The sequence below is a fragment of the Dama dama genome, chromosome 30 (assembly GCF_033118175.1).
Source record: "Dama dama isolate Ldn47 chromosome 30, ASM3311817v1, whole genome shotgun sequence".
Classification (NCBI taxonomy): domain Eukaryota; kingdom Metazoa; phylum Chordata; class Mammalia; order Artiodactyla; family Cervidae; genus Dama; species Dama dama.
The window spans coordinates 72,638,074-72,653,798 of NC_083710.1; the positions used below are offsets into that span (position 1 = coordinate 72,638,074).

The 15,725-nt window shown below is 40.7% G+C and overlaps 1 protein-coding gene across 1 annotated transcript in view; it reads left to right on the plus strand.

Annotated features, from left to right (window-relative positions):
* Nucleotides 1–15,725, plus strand: part of LOC133049596 (ATP-binding cassette sub-family C member 4-like) — a 154,704-nt gene that overhangs the window by 65,000 nt on the left and 73,979 nt on the right. Inside the window, 5 exon segments of the mRNA XM_061133714.1 lie at nt 1,203–1,400; nt 2,760–2,900; nt 3,632–3,669; nt 4,457–4,551; nt 13,113–13,259. Coding sequence (XP_060989697.1) covers nt 1,203–1,400; nt 2,760–2,900; nt 3,632–3,669; nt 4,457–4,551; nt 13,113–13,259 — 619 coding nt within the window.

Here is a 15,725-nt window from a genome sequence, read left to right on the forward strand (position 1 = left end):
GGGTGGTGATTTCATTAAAGAGGTGTGTGAGTTTTGCCTCTGCTGTGGAACAAGACACAATACATTCTGCATAATTTTCTAGTTCTGCAGTATCAGACAGTACCCAGATGCCTCCCTGCATTTCTCCCAGTGGACCCCCTCAGGGAAGAGGGTAAGAGGGGTCCCAGCGAGGGTCCTGGGCCATCTCCCTCCACCTGAGCTGCCTTAACCACAACTGCTCTCAATTGATGAGTTTTGCATCCTGACATTTTTTTCCTCTGATGTTTTATTTGCTACTGAGGGGATCAGCTGAGTCTGGTTTCATGGGGTCAGAAAATAGTGAAACATCTGCACATTATTTTATATGACTTTGTAAGGGAGAAAAACTGCAAGGATGTGTCACACATGTTCAAAGAAAATGATTTGATTTGCTGTAGCTTAAGCAGTTGCCTAATTTGGGGAAGCCTAGTTGGTTGCATGTGGTTGATTGTTCTGAAGTTTTTTCTTGGATCTAAGTGCATTGATTCTGGCTTAGGTTTTGGTTCATGGGCACAGACTGCCAAGGCTTTACAGCCACCCCAGACCCTTGGCCTCCTTGTTTAATTACTCTATCAGGTAGAATATTGAATTTTCAGTTGGGAACTTGCTGAGTGTGTGGGGCCAGTTGTGGAGACCATGGAGATGCCTCTCATTGGTTTTCTGTCCGGGACTGGTTCCTATTATCCCAGCTGGGCACATGATAGTATGACAGTGACGGTGGTCACTGAAGATTTAATGAGTTACTCTTACCTATATGTAGATATGCTTGTGCCAACTCTGGGTTAAGTTTAAATTTCTTTCCTGGAATTGTCACATGAGGCTTCTCTCGGTTCCCATGTTGTCTAAAAAGACTGTGCTGATCCTGCCACCAACCTCTGTACTTCTTCCTTCCCTAAGTGCCCAGGGTAGTCATGTCAATGACCTTCATTTTTAACACATGAGCACACCTTTCTTTCACATCCCCCAGCACCTAACACAGGGACAGGGTTTGGCAGAGAACACAATGCTCAGTTCTGTCCTGAGCTGACAGAACTAAATTTCTTAACAAGAATTCTAGACCCAGGCATCATTTTTTTTGTTATAAAAATCATAATTTAAGACCAGATAACTTTTTTTGATTAATATTTAGGTTGGTTTAATATTATCAAATATAAATTAATTTCTCTCAATTTTTTTAATTTTAGGGCAAAATGGTGGCAAGAGGAACTTATTCTGAGTTCCTGAAATCTGGGGTAGATGTTTTCTCCCTTTCTGAGAAGGGAAATGAGCAGTCTGAATCATCTCCAGTTCCAGGAACTCCCACTGTGAACTCTGAGTCTTTGGTTCAGTCTCTCCAATCTCCCAGACCCTCGCTGAAAGATGCGGCTCCAGAAGACCAAGATGTGAGTTTCTCATCCTGCAGTGTGCCTGGGTCTGTCTGCTCTTGGTGGTCTCACGGACCTTCAGTCTGCTCTGCTCATGACATCTTCCTTTGTCCCAAAGTAGACCCTAAGGTTCCCAAAGTCTTGTTCCATGGAATTGGTAGAGTTAGAAGAGCATGAAGGGAGCAAGCCTGCTTGGGGTTCCCCTTTGAATGTAGGATGTAGAATCTTATGGAGACCAGGAGTGGGTGCACTGCTATGAATTTCTGGGTTTATGTGGCTCACACTGATTGAGAACTCTTCAGTTTACCATAGTTACATCCTAGTCATGCTGGTGGCTCCTGGCTTCCCTTATGCATCTAGAGGCTTAATGTGAAGACTCCCTTAGACTGAGTCCTGCTGTTGCCACATTAAATCAGCTGCTTTTCCTATATGTTGGAATGTTCTGGCACTGCAGGTGGCTGATGGTAGTATTTTGCCTTGGTGTCAGATAGTTTATGACAGGTCAGAAGTAATGTGGGCAAAGGACCTGACACATGGTAGAGACTTTGGTGTTAGTTCCCATCTTCCTTTCTTACCCTTCAAGACAGAACCACATCTTATCAACCTTGAATCCCAGTGGCCAGGAGAGAGCCGAGGACACACTAGGCTCCTGTGGTGCTATAATGCATTCTAAGTCCTCCAGACAGAAATGCACTAGATCTCCCTTTAAAACACATACAGATATTCCCTTGATAACCAAACCCTCAATATCCAAACCCAGGACCCTGGAATGACTCTGATAAGTATTCAGATTAGTTGTTCACTTTCTAAACTCAGGAGTCACTCTCTGAAACTTAGGAATCAAATAGATTCAAACCACATGCTTGCAATGTGCTATCCAAACTCATATTACTCCAATTCTTTCTGTGAACTCAGTTTGCTGTATTTGGCTAGTATTTTGGGCCCTAAGTATGTTTTATGTTTCTATCATTGAATGACACAAGTCATCTAGAGGAATACATTATCTCCATATCATTTTGTGTGTTATCTTAGAGCAAGCTTCTGCATTTATACGTTAATTGATTTTGTTGTGTGTGTGTTGAGAGTCATGTTCTATTTTAAGCAAAGGTACCCAACAGTGAATAACCTCATGTGAATGACATTTCCTTCTTTCTAATAGATTCCTAGAAGTAGGATGGCTGGGTCCAAGTGTAAACACATATGTGATTTGGCTAGATATTCCCACACCCTTCTCCATAGGAGATGGACCATCCTGCACTCTTGCCAGTGTATGAAATGTGTCTTTCCCACAGCTTTGCAGTGGAGGACATTGTTGAACTCTTCACATTTGGGGTTCATTTTTAAAAATTTCATCTCACTGACATATTCCCCTTCTAGACTGAGAATATACATGTTACACTACCTCTAGAGGACCACTTGGAAGGAAAAGTTGGTTTTAAGACCTATGAGAATTACTTCACAGCTGGTGCTGACTGGCCTGTCATCATCTTCCTTATTCTAGTCAACATCGCAGCTCAGGTATGTAAGGGTGTTTATTTTGGTTTGTGCACTCAGGTTGATATTTGCATACTATTTATACTATATTTTATAATTATTTTTAAATATGTGTTTTAAGAGATTTATCTCAAAGAGTTGGCTCATGAAGTTGTAGGCCTATCTGGGTGAATGTGAAATCAGAAAGGCAGGCCTACAGACTGAAACCTCAGGCAGGAGCTGACCCTGCTGTTTTGAAGCAGAATTTCTTCCTCCTCCAGAAAGCCTCAGGTTTTGCTCTTCAAGCCTTCATCTGACTGGATGAGGCCACCACAGTGTTGAGGGTGGTCTCCTTTCCTGAAGTTCTGATGACGGATGTGAATCACATCCACAAAATACCTTCACAGCAACATCTAGATGAGTGTTTGGTTGAATCACCGGAGACTGGCCCAGCTAACCTGAAACCCAGAACTGACCATCGCTGTACCTGTTAAGCTTTTTGCTTTGAAAACTCCCAGCATTAGTTTTGTTATTACTGCCTTTTGCAGTCCACTTGAATTTGCATTGAAGTACGTTATATCTGGGAAGCAAAGTTTTCCAGGGAAAAGGGGATTTCTTTTAAGCATATTAAGTTGTAAGATGCCCTTCCCTGAGCTGTGGTCACCTGTGGGGCTTGGCGCAGACCTGAGCCAGAAGGACCGTCTCCGTGTCCTGGAGCCTTCCCATCCCCCACCCTGGTGACGTCAGTGTCTGAGTGACTGTGTTTCCTGCTCCAGGTCGCCTACACCCTGCAGGACTGGTGGCTTGCATACTGGTAAGTGATTCCTGGTCTGATCCAAAGTGCTGAGAAATATACACGGAGCCTCACTTTCCCACAGAGTCAGGGGGAGACATGGGGCTAGTTCAGCCTCCTCTTCTGACCCTAAGGTAGTTTCCCTGAAGAAAGATGAAAGTTCCTGCAGTTGGTGTGTGATCCCCCTGTGGTCCTTCCTCATGTCCCTCCCCATAGCAGCTTCTTCACAGACAATTCTTTTTTTTTTTTGAACTGTTAATATTGTATTGCAATATAGCTGATCAACAATGTTGTGATAGTTTCATTTGAATAGCGAAGGGACGCAGCCATACATATACATGTACTCATTCTCCCCCAAACTTCCCTCCCATCCAGGCTGCCATATAACATTGGGCAGAGTTCCAAGTGTTTTACAATAAGCCCTTGTCGGTTACCTGTTTTAAATATAGCAGTGTGTGCATGAGCATCCACACATTCTAACTATCCTTCCTCTTGGCAACCATAAGTTCATTTTCTAAGTCTGTCTTCACAGATAATTTTGAAAACTGAAAGTCGTGATTCAGATTTTTTTTTTCATTTATTTTTATTAGTTGGAGACCAATTACTTTACAATACTGTAGTGGTTTTTGTCATACATGTAAATACATGATTCAGGTTTTTAAAAGGGAGATATACACTGGGCCTTTCAAGCTGGGAAACACTTTCCAGCATAATATATATTTCTTGAATTGAGGTAATTTTTTTTGTGATATTTGTGTAAATTCTGTGTATATCTATAGTGTAATATTTTTTATTTCCTGTTCCATAGGGCAAATGTACAAAATGACCTGTATTTTGGGAGATATGTAAAAGAACATGAAGATGTAGTGTTCGTTCTGAACTGGTACTTAGGAGTTTATTCAGGTAAAGCTGAGTCATCTGCTTTGTTATACCAGGGTTTAAGGTGCTTACAATGAGTCTGTGTGAGCAACAACGGCTTCCAGAGTAATTCAGTAATGTCAACAGACTAAGAGTCTGAATCACATTTACTCTATGAATTAATTAAAATAATTATTTTAAAGACCTACTAGAAGAAAAGAGGTTGAATAGGGACTCTTAATTTGGTCCATACTGGATTTTGGTAGTTAAACCAGGACTGACTATTGAGAAAATCATCCACTGGAAATATGTAGCTATTGTGTATTCTAATAGGTGCTTTAACTAAATTTTATATCGCTGTATGGATGGGCAGGGGGTTTAGAAATGGATCCCTATCCTGTGGTTCAGGTTGTTCCAGTTCTATCTGAATAAACCTTGGCTTTTATTGATCTTGAATGAAATCCTCTGACAGCATGGGCCCCAGATAAAAGCAGTATTCCCTCCCAGGTATGCAAAGCTCCCCTTTCCACACTGCTCATCACCTGGACTTCACTAATAATTCGAGAAGCTAAGCAGGGAAGTCCATTGTCTAGAATTAGGATTCCTTCTCTTTCTTACCCTGAGATCGCAGTGTTATCTCCTCCCCAACTGTGTGATTAATTCAAACTTTTGCTTGCCAGACTAATATTATCATGATTGTCTCCATTCACAAGAGTATTTAGAATACATATAGCATAGCATTACATACTATTTAAAGGATGTCTTTAACAAAAACTTTAAATGCCTTCTTTATCCATTCATCTGTTGATAGACATTTAGGTTGCTTCCATGTCCTAGCTTTTGTAAATAGTGTTGCTATGAACACTGGGGTGCGTGTGTCTTTTTGAATTATGGTTTCCTTAGGATATGTGCCCAGTAGTGGGATTGCTGGGTCACATGATGGTTCTATTTTTTAAGGAACCTGCATACTGTTCTCCATAGTGACTGTAGCAATTTACATTCCTACTAACAGTGAAAGAAGGTTGCCTTTCTCCACATCTTCTCTAGCATTTATTGTGTGAGGTAATACCGTATCAGAATTTTGATCTGCATTTCTCTAATAATGATAATGAGCATTTTTTCATGTGCCTCTTGGCCATCTGTATATCTTCTTTGGAGAAAGGTCTATATAGATCTGCCCATTTTTTGATTGGGTTTTTTTTTTTTTTTAATATATATATATATATATTAAGCTGCATGAGCTGTTTATATATTGTGGAGACTAATCCCTGGTCAGTTACTTATTTTGTAATTATTTTCTCCCATTCTCAGGACTGTCTTTTCATTTCATTTATGGTACATATATACACTGGGTCGGGGGCGGGGGGGGGGGGGCTTCCCGATAGCTCAAATGGTAAAGAATCTGCCTGCAATGTGGAAGACCTGGGTTCAATCCCTGAGTCAGGAAGAACTCCTAGATAAGGGCATGGCAACCTACTCCAGTGTTCATGCTTGCAGAATTCCATGGACAGAGGAGCCTGGCAGGCTACAGTCCATGGGGTTGCAACAGTTGAACATGACTGAGTGACTAACACACATATACACTGGAGTATTACTTATCCCTAGAAAGCAATGAAATTGGGTCATTTGTCGAGACATGGATGGACCTAGAGTTTGTCATACAAAGTAAAGTAAGTCAGAAAGAGAAAAACAGAAAAAAAAATATATTTGAATTAATGCATATATATGGAATCTAGCCTCTTCGTGGGTCTCTGCATGGAGAAGGGGCTGGCATAACTCAATGAAGCTATGAGCTATGCCATGTAGGGCCACCTAAGACAGACAGGTCATAGTGCAGAGTTATGACAAAATGGGATCCACTGGAGGAGGGAATGGCAAACCACTCCAGTGTACTAGCCATGAGAAACCCATGAAATGCATAAAAAGGCAAAAAGATAGGATGTCAAAAGATTAGCCCCCAGGTCAGAAGGTGTCCAATATGCTCCTGGGGAAGTTCAGATCAGTTCAGTTGCTCATTCATGTCTGACTCTTTGTGACCCCATGAATCTCAGCATGCCAGGCCTCCCTGTCCATCACCAACTCTCAGATGATTGAGTTGGTGATGCCATCCAACCATCTCATCCTCTGTCATCCCCTTCTCCTCCTGCCTTCAATCTTTCCCAGCATCAGGGGCTTTTCCAATGAGTCAGCTCTTCACATCAGGTGGCTAAAGTATTGGTGTTTCAGCTTCAACATCAGTCCTTCTAATGAATATTCAGGACTGATCTCCTTTAGGATGGACTGGCTGGATCTCCTTGCAGTCAAGGGACTCTCAAGAGTCTTCTCCAACACCACAGCTCAAAAGCATCAGTTCTTCTGCGCTCAGCTTTCTTTATAATTCAACCCTCACATCCACACATGACCACTGGAAAAACCATATCCTTGACTTGATGGACCTTTGTTGACAAAGTATTATCTCTGCTTTTTAATATGCTGTCTAGCTTGGTCATAACTTTCCTTCCAAGGAGTAGGTGTCTCTTAATTTCATGGCTGCTATTGGGAAGAGCAGAAGACAACTACTAATAGCTCCAGACAGAATGAAGTGGCTGGGTCAAAGTGGAAATGACACTCAGTTGTGGATGTGTCTGGTGGGGAAAGTAAAATCTGATGCTGTAAAAAACAGTATTGCATAGGAGCCTGGAATGTTAGGTCTACAAATCCAGGTAAATTGGATGTGGTCAAACAGGAGATGGTAAGAGTAACATCAACATCTTAGGAATCAGTGAATTCAAATGGACAGAAATGGGTGAATTTAATTCAGATGACCATTGTATCTACTAATGTGGGCAAGAATCACTTTGAAGAAATGGAATAGCACTCATAATCAACAAGAGTCCAAATGCAGTTTGTGGGTGCAACCTTAAAAATGACAGAATGATCTCGATTCATTTCCAAGGCAAACCATTCAACATCTCAGTAATCCAAATCTATGCACCGACCCCTGATGCTGAAGAAGCTGAAGTTGACCAGGTCTATGAAGACCTAGAAGACCTCCTAGAACTAAATGCAGAGTTCTAGAGAGTAACAAGGAGAGACCGGAAGGCCTTCTTCAATGGACAATACAAAGAAATAGAGGAAAACAACAGAAGGGGTAAGGCTTTTCAAGGAAATTGGAAATATCAAAGGAACGTTTCATCTGAAGATGGGCACAATAAAGGACAGAAACGGTAAAGACCTAATGGAAGCAGAAGAGATCAAGAAGAGATGGAAAGAATACACAGAAGAACTGTACAATAAAGATCTTAATGACCTGGATAACCACAATGATGTAGTCTCTTACGCAGAGCCAGACATTCTGGAGTGTGAAGTCAAGTAAGCCTTAGGAAGCACTGCTGCCTATAATGTAGTGGAGGTGATGGAATTCCAGCAGAGTTATTTAAAGTCGTAAAATATGATGTTATTAAAGTGCTACATTCAGTGTGTCAGCAAATTTGGAAAACCCATCAGTGGCCACAGGACTGGGAAAGGTCAAGCCTCATCCCAGTGCCAAAGAAGGGCAGTACTAAGGAATTTCAATCCACCAGATAATTGCACTCATTTCCCATGCTAGTAATGTTATGCTCAAAATCCTTCAAGCTATGTTTCAGCATCGTGTGAACTGAGAACTTCCAGATGTCCAAGCTGCATTTAGAAAGGCAGAGGAACCAGAGATCAAATTGCCAACATTTTCCAGATCATAGAGAAAGCACGGGAATTCCAGAAAAACATCTACCTCTGTTTCACTGGCTAAGCTAAAGCCTTTGACTGTGTGGATCGTAACAAACTGGGGAAAACTCTTAAAGAGATGGGAATACCAGACCATCTTACCTGTCTCCTGAGAAACCTGTATGTGGGTCAAGAAGCAACAGTTAGAACCCTGTATGTAACAACTGATTAGTTCAGGATGGAGCAAGAAGTGTGACAAGGCTGTTTGTTGTCACCCCATTTATTTAACTTATACACAGAGCACACCATGTGAAATGCTGGGCTAGATGGGTTACAAGCTGAAGTCAAGATTGCTGGAGAGTATCTGTCTCAGGTATGTGGGTGATGCCTCTCTAATGGCAGAAATAAAGAAGGAACTAAAGAGCCTCTTGATGAGGTTGTAGAAGGGGGGTGAAAAAGCCAACTTCAAACTGAATATTAAAAAAATTAAGATCATGGTATCCAGTCCCATCTCTTCATGGCAAATAGATGGGCAAACATCAGAAATAGTGACAGACTTTATTTTCTTGCACTTCAAAATCCCTGCAGATGGTGACTGCAGCCATGAATTAGAATACAATTGCTTCTTGTCAGGAAAGCTTTGACAAACCTAGATGGTGTGTTAAAAAGCAGAGACATCACTTTGCCAACAAAGGTCTGTATACACAAGGTTATCTTTCCAGTAGTCATGTACAGATGTGAGAGCTGGACAATAAAGAAGACTGAGCACCAAAGAATTGATGCTTTTGAACTGTGGTGTTGGAAAATATTCTTGAGAGTCCCTTGGACTGCAAGGAGATCCAACCAGCCCATCCTAAAGGAGATCAGTCCTCGGTGTTCACTAGAAGGACTGATGTTGAAGCTGAAACTCCAATACTTTGGCCACCTGATGCAAATAGCCTACTCACTGGAAAAGACTCTGATGCTGGGAAAGGTTGAATGCAGAAGGAGAAGAGGGTGATAGAGGATGAGCTAATTGGATAGCATCACCGATTCATGAACTTGGGCAAACTCCAGGAGATGGTGAGGGACAGGGAAGACTGGCATGCTGCTGTCCATGGGGTTGTGAAGAGTTGGACATGACTTGGCGACTGAACAACAACATGGAATCTAGAAAAATGGTACAGATGAACCTATTTTCAGGGGATGAATAGAGTTGTAGATGTAGAGAATAGATATTTGGACACAGAGCGGGAGTGGGGAGGTGAGAGGGATGAATTGGAAGATTCAGATTGACATATGCACACTACCATGTGTAAAACAGATAGCTAGTGGGAAGCTGCTACATAGCACAGGGTGCTCAACTCAGTGCTCTGCAGTGACCTAGAGTGGAGGGAATGGGGGAAGGGAGGTCCAAGGGGGAAGGGATATATGTATATGTATAGCTGATTTACTTTGTTGAACAGCAGAAACTAATACAACATTGAAAAGCAACTATACCCCAATTATTTTTTTTAAATAACTAAACATTGAAATATTCTCACAGGTAATGCTTGTACAAGCTTCCTACAAAGAGTAAGATATGTAAAAATCCACTCGTTGAAATTTGGTATTTATTTTATTGATCACTTGATAAGAAACTTGAATCTACCAGTTTTTAACTTCTGAATTGGTGGACAATGATGGCTTAAAGAAGAAGAAAGGGATTCTGTTACACATTAATATAGGATGGTGGGCTAAGGCAAATTCCTGTTGATGGAATTCAGGAATTTAAGCTGCTTTCAGAAATTAAATAACACTGATGTGGTAGCTGAATGGAAAAAAGTACTTGATGGAATATATATTGCCAAAGTTATCCCCACTCTATATAGCATTGTGAGTTGAAGAGATGTTTGGAGGGCTATTTTAATTTTTATATGCATCAGTTCAGTTCAGTTCAGTCGCTCAGTCATGTCTGACTCTTTGTGACCCCATGAATCGCAGCACGCCAGCCCCCCCGTCCATCACCAACTCCCAGAATTTACTCAAACTCATGCCCATCGAGTTGGTGGTGCCATCCAGCCATCTCATCCTCTGTTGTCCCCTTCTCCTCCTGCCCCCAATCCCTCCCAGCATCAGGGTCTTTTCCAATGAGTCAGTTATTTGCATGAGGTGGCCAAAGTACTGGAGTTTCAGCTTCAGCATCAGTCCTTCCAATGAACACCCAGGACTGATCTCCTTTAGGATGAACTGGTTGGATCTCCTTGCAGTCCAAGGGACTCTCAAGAGTCTTCTCCAACACCACAGTTCAAAAGCATCAATTTTTCGGTGCCCAGCTTTCTTCACAGTCCAACTCTCACATCCATACGTGACCACTGGAAAAACCATAGCCTTGACCAGATGGACCTTTGTTGACAAAGTAATGTCTCTGCTTTTTAATATGCTATCTAGTTTGGTCATAACTTTCCTTCCAAGGAGCAAGAGTCTTTTAATTTCATGGCTGCAATCACCATCTGCAGTGATTTTGGAGCCCAAAAAAATGAAGTCTGACACTGGTTCCACTGTCTCCCCATCTATTTCCCATCAGGTGATGGGACCAGATGCCATGATCTTCATTTTCTGAATGTTAAGCTTTAAGCCAACTTTTTCACTCTCCTCTTTCACTTTCATCAAGAGGCTTTTTAGTTCCTCTTCACTCTCTGCCATAAAGGTGGTGTCATCTGCATATCTGAGGTTATTGATATTTCTCCCAGCAATCATGATTCCAGCTTGTGCTTCTTCCAGCCCAGCGTTTCTCATGATGTACTCTGCATATAAGTTAAAAAAGCAGGGTGACAATATACAGCCTTGATGTACTCCTTTTGCTATTTGGAACCAGTCTGTTGTTCCATGTCCAGTTCTAACTGTTGCTTCCTGACCAGCATACAGGTTTCTCAAGAGGCAGGTCTGGTGGCCTGGTATTCCCATCTCTTTCAGAATTTTCCACAGTTTATTGTGATCCACACAGTCAAAGGCTTTGACGTAGTCAATAAAGCAGAAAGAGATGTTTTTCTAGAACTCTCTTGCTTTTTCGATGATCCAGCGGATATTGGCAATTTAATCTCTGGTTCCTCAGCCTTTTCTAAAACCAGCTTGAACATCTGGAAGTTCTTGGTTCACGTATTGCCGAAGCCTGCCTTGGAGAATTTTGAGCATTACTTTACTAGCGTGTGAGATGAGTGCAATTGTACGGTAGTTTGAGCATTCTTTGCGATTGCCTTTCTTTGGGATTGGAATGAAAACTGACCTTTTCCAGTCCTGTGGCCACTGCTGAGGTTTCCAAATTTGCCGGCATATTGAGTGCAGCACTTTCACAACACCATCTTTCAGGATTTGAAATAGCTCAACTGGAATTCCATCACCTCCACTAGCTTTGTTCGTAGTGATGCTTTCTATGGCCCACTTGACTTCACATTCCGGGATGTCTGGCTCTAGGTGAGTGATGACACCATTGTGATTATCTGGCTCATGAAGATCTTTTTTGTACAGTTCTTCTGTGTATTCTTGCCACCTCTTCTTAATATCTTCTGCTTCTGTTACGTCCATACCATTTCGGTCCTTTATCGAATCCATCTTTGCCTGAAATGTTCCCTTGATATCTCTAATTTTCTTGAAGAGATCTCTAGTCTTTCCCATTCTATTTTTTTCCTCTATTTCTTTGCATTGATCGGTGAGGAAGGCTTTCTTATCTCTCCTGGCTACTCTTTGGAACTGTGCATTCAAATGGGTATATCTTTTCTTTTCTCCTTTGCTTTTTGCTTCTCTTCTTTTTATAACTATTTGTAATGCCTCCTCAGACAACCATTTTGCCTTTTTGCATTTCTTTTCCATGGGGATGGTCTTGATCCCTGTCTCCTGTGCTCTTTTATGTCATTAATATGACATAAATTTAAATGATTATATTTATTTACAAATGCTTTGGGGTTCTATAAAATAGTGAGAGGTTAGTTTAGATTATCTCATGTCAACATATAATTTGTAGTTTCTCCAGTTCAATTATTTAAGAGATTGTCCACTTGCAACTTAACATGTTCTCTTCATACCCCTTGTAGCTACTTGGGCATAGAAGTAGCTAGTTTATTTGTATTATTTTAAATTTTTATTAGTTTTTATTACAGTTCCTTCCAATGTTGTTTTAGTTTTTGTTGTACAGCCAAGTGAACCATTGAACATAGGTATCCTGTCTTTGGATTTCCTTTCCATTTAGGCCACCACAGAGTATTACGTGGAGTGAGTTCTTAAAAAGCTACTTTACATGGAAATAAATTTCCTTGTAAATTACAAGGAAATGGTAGATTATGTCTCCTTTTTCCTATTAATTCTTGTGCTGGTAGCAAAGCATTGGAGAAGGGAATGGCAACCCACACATTCCGCTTTTCTTGCCTGGAGAATTCCATGGACAGAGGAGCCTGGGGTCTACAGTCCATGGGGTTGCAAAGAGTATGACACAGATGAGCAACTGACACTTTCACTTTCACCAAAGCATACTTTACTTTTAGATTATGGGACATGTTGTAAATAATGAGATTTGAAATGTGGCAAAAAAAAATATCAGCTACTTGTATAATTATCTTTCTTACAAGTTTTATTAGAACTTGTAATTGAATTAGGCCTAGAATGAAACTGTAGTTTACACAATTTTTCCTCCATGTTGTTTCTATTTAGTGAGAGGGAAACAGTGATTTTTACACTTTACTTTATAAATGTATTTTTTGAAAGCATTAAACTATTAGAAAATCTACTTTATATATATATATATATATATATATATATGTTTTTTATTCTGTATTCTGTGTATGTAAACCTCTATACAAATTTTATTTATAAAATAAAATACACAGTATCTTTTTAAACTGCCTGCCATGCTTTAGCATGGTTGAGGATGAGACAGAGATCTTGTGCTGATTGATGCTTCTTTATTTCAGGGTTAACTGTGTCTACTGTCCTTTTTGGCATCACACGGTCTCTGTTGATATTCTACATCCTTGTTAATTCTTCACAAACTTTGCACAACAAAATGTTGGAGGCCATTTTAAGAGCTCCGGTATTGTTCTTCAATATAAATCCAATAGGTAAGTCAGACACCAAATTTTTCAGTGAATATGTCTTGTTAACACATTAAGTGCCTGGTTACATTTTCGTATTTGAAAATGGAAGATACACTTGGAAGAAAATCACTGTGTCTGTTTATTCATTTTCTACAAAAACTTCACTGATAATTTTTCCTGCCAGAGCAAATCTGAATATAGTAACATATAATGTTTTATTCCAATTTATGCATGTCTGTAAAAATACATGAATGTTTACTTTGCAGGATGATTTAGGAGTCCATTTGTTATGTGGCATATTAAACACCTAACAGATGATGCAAAAGTATTGAAATGTTTTTGACCAGCTGTTGAAATGCTGGGTGTGTTATGTAGTGTTGAGCTAATGAGGAAGAACCTTTTTCCAGGAACATCTCTACAGAAGACAGGCTGTGTGTTTCTTTCTTTCATTGTCCATCCTTTTCTGAGACCACAGAGCTCTGACACATGCCCGTATTTTGAGTTTTACCTAAATGGTAATGTAAGATTAATTAAAATACAAGATCAGTGAAATGTAAACATCCTCTTCAATAAAATCAACCTTCTAGTTTTACAGTGGACTTTTGGTTACATTTAAGAGGTCTTGTAGTTTATAGCAGGTGGATCTTCAGTGTTAAATAAAAGTGTCCCTGAAAGGTTCCTAGTGGTTGCTTCTCTCCACCCTGAGGCCTTCACCTGTCTTGCTTTGGAAGGTAGTCTCCTGATCTGGGTTCCTATGAAGAGTTAGTTCATCAGTGTACATGCCCACTCTGTCCAGTTGGTTAGACTTGTGCTGAGGCCCAGGGTGGCTTTGTTTTTGCAGGTGATTATTGACAGGACCTGTTGAGACAGGGGTGTGACTGGAGGGAGGACAAGAGTAGCCTTGGCCTGGCTATCAACTAGCTGTGTGATCAAGGCCAAAGTAGGTAGATACTACTGGAAGCAAATCTCCAGGCAAGATGTTGTCATGGTTATAAGTATTGGCCCTGGATCCAACTTCCTGGTGCTAGTTACTAATAGTAATAGCCAGTTATAATTATGTTAATACTTATATGCTAGTTATTTAATTTCTCTGTGTTTCAATTTTCTTACCTGTAAAATGAGGATACTGTTCACACACTTACCAATATCTTGGTGTTATGGCCATTAAGCATGTTAATAGTTCACAGCACTTAGCACAGGGTCAGTGCCTTATGAACCTCAGTGAGAATGTCGACATGGGGTCTGGGAACTTCCTCTCCTGTGAAATGGGAATAACCACTGCCCTTCCTGTTTCACAAGACTTGTGAGGATTAAATAAGACTGTTTAGGGCAGCATCTTGTGCAGATTTACTCAAGACATGTTCTTTAGTCCAGGCACTGTGAGGAGCACAGGATAGTAAATGGCAGAGGCCCACACAGTCTCTTCTCATTACAAAGCTGAAATGAGAAAGTAATTGGAAAGGTTTTTGCTATTGCAGCTGTGAAGTCTCTATACATTGCCTGTTAATGTGAAAACTACAGTCATAAATTTGGGAGCATCAAGTGGGACTGAATTTCTGTTATCACAGCCTCTGAGTGGTTGTGACCACTGTTAACCAGGCTGTTGATGACCTGTAGACTTCTCCAGATGCTGACTTATTATTCAAGGATTTGGAACCAAGTTTAAATCTTTAAGGTCACTAATCCTAGAGCAGCAGGCATACACAGTGTGTATCTTATCTCCCCCTCCTGTGTCTATTATCAGAACTTCATTCCTTCAAGAAAATAGAAGCCCAAATAAGTACTGCAAAGATAGGTCCAAAGGTTTAGGGGCATCAGTTATTTACTCTTTTGGTGGTGTATTGAATTGAACTCTTTTCTGTGTTTATTTTCAAAAGTAGAATTTTTAATAGATAATTTATGGTGGTCTTGGTTTCTGGTATGTGATGGCATGAAGAGAAAACCACATACAGTGGTATTACTTGTTACCAAGTTCAAGCTCGCTCTGCCTGCCTCACAATGCTGATAAGTCTTACAGACAATGTGTTAAGGCAAAGAATAATGACTTTATTTGGAAACCTGGTCGTCTGAGAAGATGGCAGACTAAAATCTCAAAATAACCATCTTATTGGGGTCTAGATGCCTGGTTCTTTTACAGAATATAGGGGAGAGTAGGCAAGGAAGTGAAGTCAAAAGGCCATTTATCTTACACAATAAGAGGGTAGTTTTTCTGCAGCCATTCACAGGTGGTGAGGGTCAGATTGTCTCCATGTGAGATGATAAAAGCCACTTTAGTTTAACATTCAGGCAGAAGGGCAGGGTTCCCTGACAAAAACAGTGAATAGCAATGGTCAAAGAAACAGATCCAGCATGGAGTCAATATTGGCTCATCTCTGTTACAGTTCCTTTGACGTGTGCCTCCCCTGTCTGGGGCCAGTGTCCTGTTCTTTCTCATCCTGAGTTTCCTTAGGGTGCAGCACCCTCACAGGGGTGGCTGCAGAGTCCTGATGG